General features: G+C 38.1%; 1 protein-coding gene across 1 annotated transcript; it reads right to left on the minus strand.

Annotated features, from left to right (window-relative positions):
* Positions 1-3,516: 3,516 nt before the first annotated feature.
* LOC107894603 (uncharacterized) lies at positions 3,517-4,320 on the minus strand. Its single transcript, XM_016819860.1, has 2 exons — positions 4,117-4,320; positions 3,517-3,984 (listed from the first exon to the last, which is right to left on the minus strand). Exons 1-2 carry the CDS (start codon positions 4,318-4,320, stop codon positions 3,517-3,519), a joined length of 672 nt encoding a protein of 223 aa, XP_016675349.1.
* Positions 4,321-10,389: the final 6,069 nt, after the last annotated feature.

Here is a 10,389-nt window from a genome sequence, read left to right on the forward strand (position 1 = left end):
AAACATAGAAGAAGGGAAAAAGAAAAAGAGAAGTTCGGCAACTAGGGTTTGGAAGAGGAAGAACAGCAGAGAAAAAATAGTTTGCCAAAAAGAAGGAAATAAGAAAACCCCTAATTTTTCCTAAAACTCTCAACTCAGAATTTTAATAAAACCCCACACTTAACTGAAACTTGCAGCAAAAATAATCTTATCGCTACAGCAGGGAATCGAACTCCAAACCTCCTACACACCAACACACATCTTAACCACTCGACCAACAGGCCCATTCTGTCATAATCTTACAAATAACTTCTTATTAGCCCATTAACCAAAGTCAAACTTTATCCAAATAGAAACCAAAATTTAAGCCTAAGTTAAGGCTCGAACTTGGGACCTCTCAAGCATACCCCAAGCACATAACCACACAAGTAGACTAATATTATGCAAATTCATGCAAAAATTTATATTCAGATATCCCCTACGCTACAGTTCCACAAAAGCCAAAATCACAGAAATTTAAGGCGTCACAACTCTACCTCCTTAAAGAAAATTCGTCCTCGAATTTTACCTGATTAGAAAAGGTAAGGATACTGCTATCGCATAGAATCCTTTGGCTCCTAAGTAGCCTCTTCAGTGCTATGATTCCACCATAGCACCTTTACCAAGGGAAAAGACTTCCTACGTAAGACCTTAACGTCGTGATCTAGAATCTGAACAGGCTCCTCTTCGAACGTCAGATCTGGTCTAACCTCAATCTCCTCCACGGGCACAATGTGCGTAGGATTAGAACGATAGCGTCTCAACATTGAGACATGGAACACATCGTGTATATGATCCAACTTTGGAGGTAGCTCTAACTGATATACGACTGGCCCCACTCGCTTCAGAATCCAGTACAACCCAATAACCGAGGGCTCAGCTTACCCTTGCGACCGAACCTCAAGACCTTTTTCTATGGCAAGACCCTAAGGTAAACCATGTCCCCCACAGAATACTCGATGTCCTTTTTCTTCAGATCAGCATAGGACTTTTCTCTATTAGAAGTCGCTTTTAGACGTTCTCGAATCAAACGGACTTTATCTTCAGTTTCTGATACCAAATTTGAACCCAGAACACGTCACTCACCTGACTCAGTCCAGCATAAAGGAGTGCGACACTTACAACCATAAAATGCCTCATACGGTGCCATCTGTATACTAGACTAATAATTGTTATTGTAAACGAACTCTGCTAGAGGCAAGTTCTTCTCCCAACTACCTCAAAAATCCATAACACATCCTCTCAACATATCATTCAGTATCTGAATCACCTTTTCCGTTTGCCCATCTGTCTGAGGATGAAACGCAGTACTGAAGTCAAGTCGCGAACCCAAAGCCTCATGGAGCTTCCCCAAAATCGAGACGTAAAACGAGGATCCCTATCAGAAATGATCGAGACAGGTACCCCATGCAGCCTCACTATCTCATAAATGTAAAGCTTGGCCAACTTCTATAGAGAGAAGTCCGTCCTAATCGAAATGAAATGTACGGTCTTGGTCAATCGGTCTACAATGACCCAAACAAAGTCCTTCTTAGTGGGTGTTAGGGGCAACCCACTAACGAAGTCCATTGTTACTCGCTCCTATTTCCACATCAGTATTTTCACTGGCTGTAGCAAACCCGACGGTAACTGATGCTCAGCTTTAACCTGCTGGCACGTTAAATAACGAGCAACAAAGTCGGTAACCTCACGTTTCAACCCTGGCCACCAGTACAACTCACGAAGATCTTTATACATCTTGTTTCCACCAGGGTGTATAGCGTAAGGACTACTATGCGCTTCCCTCAGAATCGACAGACGCAAATCATCATCATTAGATACACAGATCCTACCTCAGAAACACAGAACCCCATCACTATTCAGCCCAAAATCTGTAGTCCCAGTATCAACCTGACAAAATTACATCTCGAGAGTCTTATCCTCTAACTTCTTAGCTCTAATCTGTTCAATCCATGTCAGCTTCACTTGTAGCTCTGCTAAAATACTTCCGTTGTCATAAAGTCTCAATCGAGTGAACATTGCTCTCAGATTAGTTATAGCCCTCTGGCTTAATGCATCGGCCACCACATTGGCCTTTCTAGGGTGATACTCAGTACTCCAGTCGTAGTCCTTGAGTAGCTCAACCCATCAACGCTGCCTAAGATTTAACTCTTTCTGAGTGAGGAGATACTTAAGGCTCTTGTGATCAGTATAGATGGTACACTTCTCATCGTACAGATAGTGCCTCTAAATCTTCAATGCGAAGACAACTGCTGCCAACTCCAAGTCATGCGTCGGATAATTAGCCTCGTGAGTCTTAAGTGGTTGAGAAGCATAGGCAACTACCTTACCATCTTACACCAAGACACAACCCAAACCCACATTTGACGCATCATTGTAAACCACGAAGTCCCTACCAGGCTCAGGCTGTATCAGATCTGAAGCCTGCGTCAAAACTGTTTTGAGCTTCTCGAAGCTCTCATGTTGTGCGTTAGTCCAGACGAAAGGAACTCCTTTACGCAACAACTTAGTCAACGGCACTACGATCAACGAGAACCCCTTTACAAAACGTCGGTAATACCTTGCCAGTCCTAGAAAACTGTAAATTTTTGACACGCTTTTTGTCTATTTCCAATCCAACACAGCCTCAATCTTACGAGGATCCACTCGAATTCCCTCAGTAGAAACTGCATGAACCAAGAATGTCACTTCCCAAATCAAGAACTCACACTTACTGAACTTCGCATACAATTGTTTCTCATGAAGGATATGTAGAACCACTCTTAAATGCTCGTCGTACTCATCCTCAGACTTAGAATACACCAAAATATCATCAATGAACACCACCACAAATCGATCAAAGTAGGGCTGAAACACACGGTTCATCAAGTCCATGAATGCCGCTGGTGTATTAGTCAACCCAAAAGGCATGACTAGAAACTCGTAATGCCTATAACGAGTCCTAAATGCCGTCTTATGCACATTGGCCTCCTTTACCCTCAATTGATGATAACCTGATCACAGATAGATTTTAGAAAACACTGAAGCCCCTCTGAACTGATCGAATAGGTCATCAATCCTCAGAAGTGGGTACTTATTCTTAATCGTCAACTTTTTCAATTGATGGTTGTCGATACACATCCCCATTGTACCGTTCTTCTTCTTTAAGAATAAAACATGTGTTCCCCACGGAGACACACTGGGACGAATAAACCCACGATCCAACAGCTCTTGAATTTGAGCCTTCAGTTTCGCCAGCTCTTTCCATGCCATTCGATAAGGGGCGATAGTCACCAGAGCTGTACCAGGATTCAATTCAATCCCAAATTCTACCTCACGGCTCGGAGGCAATCCTAGTAATTCCTCTAGAAAAATATCTGGGAAGTTCTTCACAGCACGGATGTCTTTAATCGATAAGTCCACTGAATCCTAGGCACTGATGTAGGCCAAAAATGCCTCAAATCTTTTCTTCACCAGCTTCTCTGCTACCAATGCAGATATCAGATTATTTAAATAATTTTATCGTTCACCAATCACGACTATCTTGTTATCCTCCTTGCTCCTCAGAACAACCCTCTTTTCAGCACAATTTAGACTTACACGATGATTCACCAACCAATCCATACCCAGAATTAAGTTGAACTCCCCAGACGAAAGTTCCATTAGATCAGCCAGAAATATCGTCTCTTGGACTTCCAACAGAACGTCTCTGAATAGTTTACTAGCCCTAATTGACTGCCCCAATGGACTTGCCACTGAAATCTCACTAGACGCGCTCTCATACGGCATTCCCAAAGTCTCAGACACAAAACATGCAATGTAGGAATGTGTAGAGCCTATGTCTATTAGTGCAACATAAGGTACATTAAGGATTAAGGATGTACCCATGATGACGTCTGGAGCATCTCCATCCTCACGACGACGTACAACATAGACAAGTGTAGGCTGCCTCGCCTCAGTCAGCCCAGCACCTTTGTTCGGTGCTCTCTATCCTCGACCCATACCGTTACCATCCCTAACCTGACCTCGACCCCTAGGTGGCTGTTAAACTACCCTTGGCAGGTGCAACAGTAGGCCCAACTCTCACGGGCCAGATCTGGCATTTTTCCTAAGCCTCACCCCAGCATTCGAAGACTCTACATCCCTTTTAGCCTTCTCTCTGTCACAGTTCTGGCGCTCAGCGCGCTTAACCTCCTCTGCAATCTTGGCCTTTTCGACCAACACGGCAAACTTACGCTCCCTCTGCGGAGCTATTAGGACCCTCAAGTTATCCTTAAGGCCTTCCTCAAAATGAACACAACGCTCATACTCAGTCGCCACCATGCCTCATGCATAACGGCTCAGCCTTAGAAAGTTGACCTTAGACTCAGCCACTGAATGGTCTTTCTGAGTAAGATTCAGGAACTCACGCCTCCTAGTGTCGATGTAGCTGGCCCCCACATACTTGCTCTGGAAAGCCGTCTTAAACAAATCCCATGTCAGATTGTCAGGCTGAGTGCCATCCCTAACCGTCAGCCACCACTGATATGCTTCATCGCGAAGCAACGAATCAGCCCCCTTCAGCTTCTGCTTGGTAGTAAAATCCAGATCATCCATAATACGCTTTGTGGCCTCCATCCAGTACTCAACCACATTAAGAGCAACTCCAGCGATGCCGCTGAATACCTCAGCCCCATTGGACTAGAGTCGTTCCATAACCGACCCATGGCTTTCAGATCTAACATTAGCCCTAGCGACCCTCTCTAGAATTCGCAGCATGGCCTAGGACAATGCGTTGTCCCCAACTGCACAGTCTTGAGACTCAACACTAGTCTCAGTAACAGGTGATACCGGCGTCTCGCTAGTGTCCAGATTAAGGATCGTATCAGATTCAAAGGACTCAACTTGAATCCCTCTACGGCCTCTACCTCGGCCTCTAGTACCCTGTCCATGAGTACCACGTGTGCTCATCGTAATTTCGAATTAATCTGTATTAAAAATTTTATGCAAATCAATTTATAGTTTCGATATTTGTTTTTAGGTATTTTATGTAGAAGAGTTATCAGAGTCCTCAGAGTCTGTTACCGTAAATCGTAGTTTACTATGGTTTCCAATTTATACTACCTAGAGTGTTTCAATAAGTATGCTACCTACAGTAGTTTCATAGCAACCGTTAGTATTTTCAAACAGGAATTCAGTAAATCCTAAGCATACTTTCAAACAATTCCATACAAAGTTTCAGAAATTTATAGGATCAGTGTCGGAGACTCAGTGAACCACATACTTAATCAAAGTATTTGAAAACATTCAAAAGTGTTTCTCTAAAACCAACTTTGGAACCCAAAATTTAAAGTCGAGTTTTGAACCCTACTCTGATACCACTAAATGTAACACCCCCAAACCCGGCTTAGACGCTATGACCGTATCTGGCGACGTCACAAGTGAGTACTTTATAGAAAAAAAACCTTAGCAAGTTAAAAGTCGTCCAATTTGTTATCTTTACTTAAGTCGAGAAATCTCTATTCCAATTATTAAGTGAAAACATTTCATTAACGCGGAAGCTAAAACATCATTAATTCATAAATCAATAATTTAACAAATTAAAATCCCCAAAATAAACCCAAAATAAATATTTAAATAAAGTAAACAAAATAAAGTGTTACTCAAAAATCCATAAATGTCTACTAGTGATCACTATCGAGCCCTCCGTTACATCGATCTATCTACTGCTGGGGATTACCTGAACAGATAAATAAATAAAGGGGTAAGTTTTCAGAAATTCAGTGTGTACATCCCCACAACATCATGTATACTAAAAAAATAACATAATACATATATTTCGGCCTTAGCCATACATATATCATATGCATAACAGATCAGATATCAGAAATATAATGCCCACCAACCCTGCACACCATCTCCGTCCAGCCCATGATATCATGTGGGGATAAAATCGACCCACCCATCCCTGCACACCATATATGGGGATATAATCAACCCATCTGACCCTACACACCATAAGGTACCGCATCGCAGCACATATCATAATTGTGCAGCTTAGCTGCCAGATAACGGGCTTATGAAGCCTTTCAACTACTCCTTTCACTTCATCAGACCCACCCCGATGCAATGCATCATACATATATGGCATGCTGTAATGCAGACAAACAGATCATACATTTATTTACAGAACAGATCAGATAATCATGCTAAGTTTATCATGCGAGCACATACATCATAGAATTAACAGTTTAGATAAGGCTTACCGACCCTATGACATGTCACAGTCGACTTGGGGGACCTATTCAACCTTACAGAACATTTCAGATTAAAGGGGATTACACGTCCGTGTGCCTTGCCCGTGTGGGTCACAGACCCAATTTAACCTTGCCCGTATGGATCACACGGCCTGGCCAGATTCCCACATGCCCGTGTGGTTCACCGCGTGGGCCCACAAGCCTGTGTGGCCTACACGGCCAATGTTCTTGAGCCCGTGTCTCGCACACGGCCTACAAGCCATCACACGCCCGTGTCTGTCGCGCCCGTGTAGCGCGCGCACGGCCTGGCTCTTCAGTGAAACGCCCGTGTCTCGCAACGCAAGCTACCACACGGGCAGACGTGTGCCCATGTGGCGTCGACAGGCCACTTTTTGGGTTTCACCGAAACTCATTTTCTGCGTAATAGGAGTACACACCTGGTTCGTTTTCGCTGCTAATACAACCATGAGCACTCCAAAGCCTAAAATTGATAATACCGAGCCCAAAATTAGTCTCTTAAGTCAGATTGTTAAGAATAGGGAAATCTCGAAACTAGAGATCTACTTACCTTCAACGAATAACGATGACTCCTCGCTGTTAAGAGCTCGATTAATGATCCACAGACCCTAGAATATTTTCTATACAGCAACCAAAATCCCTTTTAAACAATCTCTAAGGAAATCCCTTAACATTTATTAAAAACCAAACTTACCGAACCGACGAAATTACTGGTAACACACGACAACTAATCGAAAAAAAGGAAAACAAATGAGAAGAAAAACAGAGAAGAAGGGAAAAAAAAGAAGAAAAGTTCGGCAACTAGGGTTTGGAAGAGGAAGAACGGAAGAGAAAAAATAGTTTGCCAAAAAGAAGGAAATAAGAAAACCCCTATTTTTTCCTAAAACCCTCAACTCAAAATTTTTAATAAAACCCCACACTTAACTGAAACTTGCAGCAAAAATAATCCTATCGCTACATAGGGAATCGAACTCCAGACCTCCTACACACCAACACACATCTTAACCACCAGCAGGTCCATTCTGTCATAATCTTACAAATAACTTCTTATTAGCCCATTAACCAAAGTCAAATGTTATCCAAATAGAAACCAAAATTTAAGCCCAAGTTAAGGCTCAAACTTGGGACTTTCCAACCACACCCCGAAGTACATAACCACACAAACAGACTAATATTATGCAAATTCATGCAAAAATTTATATTCAGATATCCACCTACGCTACAATTCCACAAAAGCCGAAATCACAAAAATTTGGGGCGTTATAGTTTTCTTAGTAAAGTTTTTAATGATGTAGCATGTTATGCGTATTATAGGTATATGTACTCTTTTTCCTTCACTGAGAAATTTTTCCCCGCGTTTTTTTTTATCTTAGTAAGGTTTTAATGAGGCACATTATTGGACATCTAAATTTTATTATTAAGTGGAAGTCCATCAAGATCAAGATAAGTTTGATGTAGTTTAGGACTTTAATATTCATTAGAAGTAGAGTTTTATTTCATTTATACTTCTTATATCTATAAATATAGACTTCAGAGAAATATTGTGAATATCTCTATTGATCAATAAAAATATGTACGTTTCTTTTGCTCTCCTATTTCTTGTTCTTTTACTTTCTTTATTATTTATTTCATAATAATATCAAAATAGAATATATTAATAAAAAATATTATGAAATTCATAAAGTCATACAAATATAAAAATTCAATTCTTAATACAATTACATAAAATGAAATTATCCTAGGTCCAACTCCCAAGTTCCAAGCATGACCAACATCCAAAATTAGGACCTATAAATTATTATAAATTTTGTAAATATTTAAAAAAATCATTAAAAATGAACTATTTTGGAAGTGGAATATTAACATATTTCTTCCTTCATAACTTTGATGGATATAAATTCAATATCTCAACATTTCTTTTCAATTCCAATGATAAATCTTCTTCTTCATCTAATATAAAAAAATCTAAATAACTATTAATGCATACATATAACTATTAATATGTTATATGATATAATATTGCATTATATAATATAATAGAAGAGCTAACTTTCAAATGTCAAAGAGAACAAGGAGTTATAAAATGTTTGAACCAATATACTAATGAACAATAATATATAATAATTAATAGTATGTTATATGGTATTACATAAGATAATAATATATTTTAAAACTATTAATTAGTTCAAAATCATAACTGAATTTATCAACCCATTTGTTTGAATAGGCTCGATTTGGTCGGCTAAGTTGGTTTTAGTAACAAACTATAATTGATGATAGACTATTACCTAATATAATAATATACTATATAACTACGACAAAAACTATTAATACATATATAACTATAATTATATTATAGATTATAATAAAAAATATAGTATCAATAGTTATGTGTAATTTAATATATTACAATACATGTCTACAACTACATAAAATATTATTAAATTTTAATATATTAATAAATGTTAATTACGAATTTAAAATAAATTATTTTAATATTATTTAATCTTAGAAATATTTAATATTAAAACAAGATTTAAATATTAATATTAATTTATTATAATTTAAATAATATTATTTGAGATTTTTTATAGGTTATTTATTTCGTATATATTATTAAATTATTTAGTTTTAATATTGAAATTGTTAATATTCATTTTTATGATATTATATCTATCTTTGATCTCCTTTATACAATGAATGTAACTTGAGTAACAAAATCATATTGTGTATAAAAATATGTGTAATCTTTAATTACCATAACTGAACTTTTCTATTTTTTTTAGCAATTATTTAAATAAATATTTTACTATTTAATTATCTTATATTGAATCTGAAAATTTGTACTTATGGTAACCTATAATATTTTTTTAGAGAAAACTATTAACTACAGTTGTCATCATATTTTATCATTTATTTTAATAAATATTATAATATTGTCTTACTGAATTTTTCTGTTTCAATATGAAAATCTGTACTTATAAAAACCTATAAATTTTTTTGATGAACCCTATTAACTATAATTGTCATCATATAAGCTGACAATATCATATAAGCTTTATTTATAATACTATAGTTTAGAAAATATATACGATATTTTAATTGGAATTATAACGTATGGAAACACAACACAAATTCACAAAATATGAAATTTAATTTGAGTGCTTGCAAGCACTAAATTTCTAGAAAGAACAAGAATGTTTGACTAAACGGTCCTACGTGATTTTCAATACAAAACCTCAAGTTGAAGTCAAATAATGCTTTTAATTGGACCGTCATCACACCTTAATAGTAACAGAGTGGCAGGGCGTTACGCTCCTCTACTTATATGTTACAAGGGATAAAACATTTACTCTTAGTGGCCCGCTTAATCCTCCTGTTAATTCATGCCCAACATTCTATACTCAGACAAATCTATCTCAGGAGAAAACTTGAAAATTCTTCTTTTCTTGGTGTATGGCCTGACTCTATAGCTGGGAGATACGGTTAGTAAATCTATAACCTCAAGTTCACGAGTGACATCGAAACTGGGGACATGGTATTTCAAAACTGCAACTTCAGTGGTCAATGGTTTCTCTTTTCTCCATGACTGTTGATCTCCCTTGGTTGCTACAAAAGCTGAAAATTGCTTCTGAATCCGACATTCCTTCTCAATAATGCCTATATTGGTTCCTAATTCAGCTGTCTCTTCATTAGAAAGGCTAGTAACAACTGAGGAGGATGTTCATACTGGTGAACAAATGACATCAAATAGTTTCCTGTGATATACTCCAAAAATGCAAATGTCCCCTAGCATTTCATATTCCTCGTTAGTAGTCAATAGTTTCTCTTTAACCCATGGTTGTGGATCTTCATCAACTTCCACAGCATATGTAAACCGCATGCCCCTCAAAGACTCCTTCCCAGCAATGCTCATCGTATCTGCACATTCAGCAGCATTTACCATGGTGAGGCCAGTAGCAATTGAGGTTGCCTTGCTAGTAGGGGGATTAATGAAAACTAGTGACTCTACATTACCTACTCCAAGATTGGATGACTCCCCTGGTTTTCTTGTCCCATATTCTTCAATCTGTTCAGATTGTTCATGACAAGCCTCATGAATGATGCTATGCAAATTATCTGCTGAAATAAAAACCAC

Source organism: Gossypium hirsutum, chromosome A13, assembly GCF_007990345.1.
Source record: "Gossypium hirsutum isolate 1008001.06 chromosome A13, Gossypium_hirsutum_v2.1, whole genome shotgun sequence".
Classification (NCBI taxonomy): domain Eukaryota; kingdom Viridiplantae; phylum Streptophyta; class Magnoliopsida; order Malvales; family Malvaceae; genus Gossypium; species Gossypium hirsutum.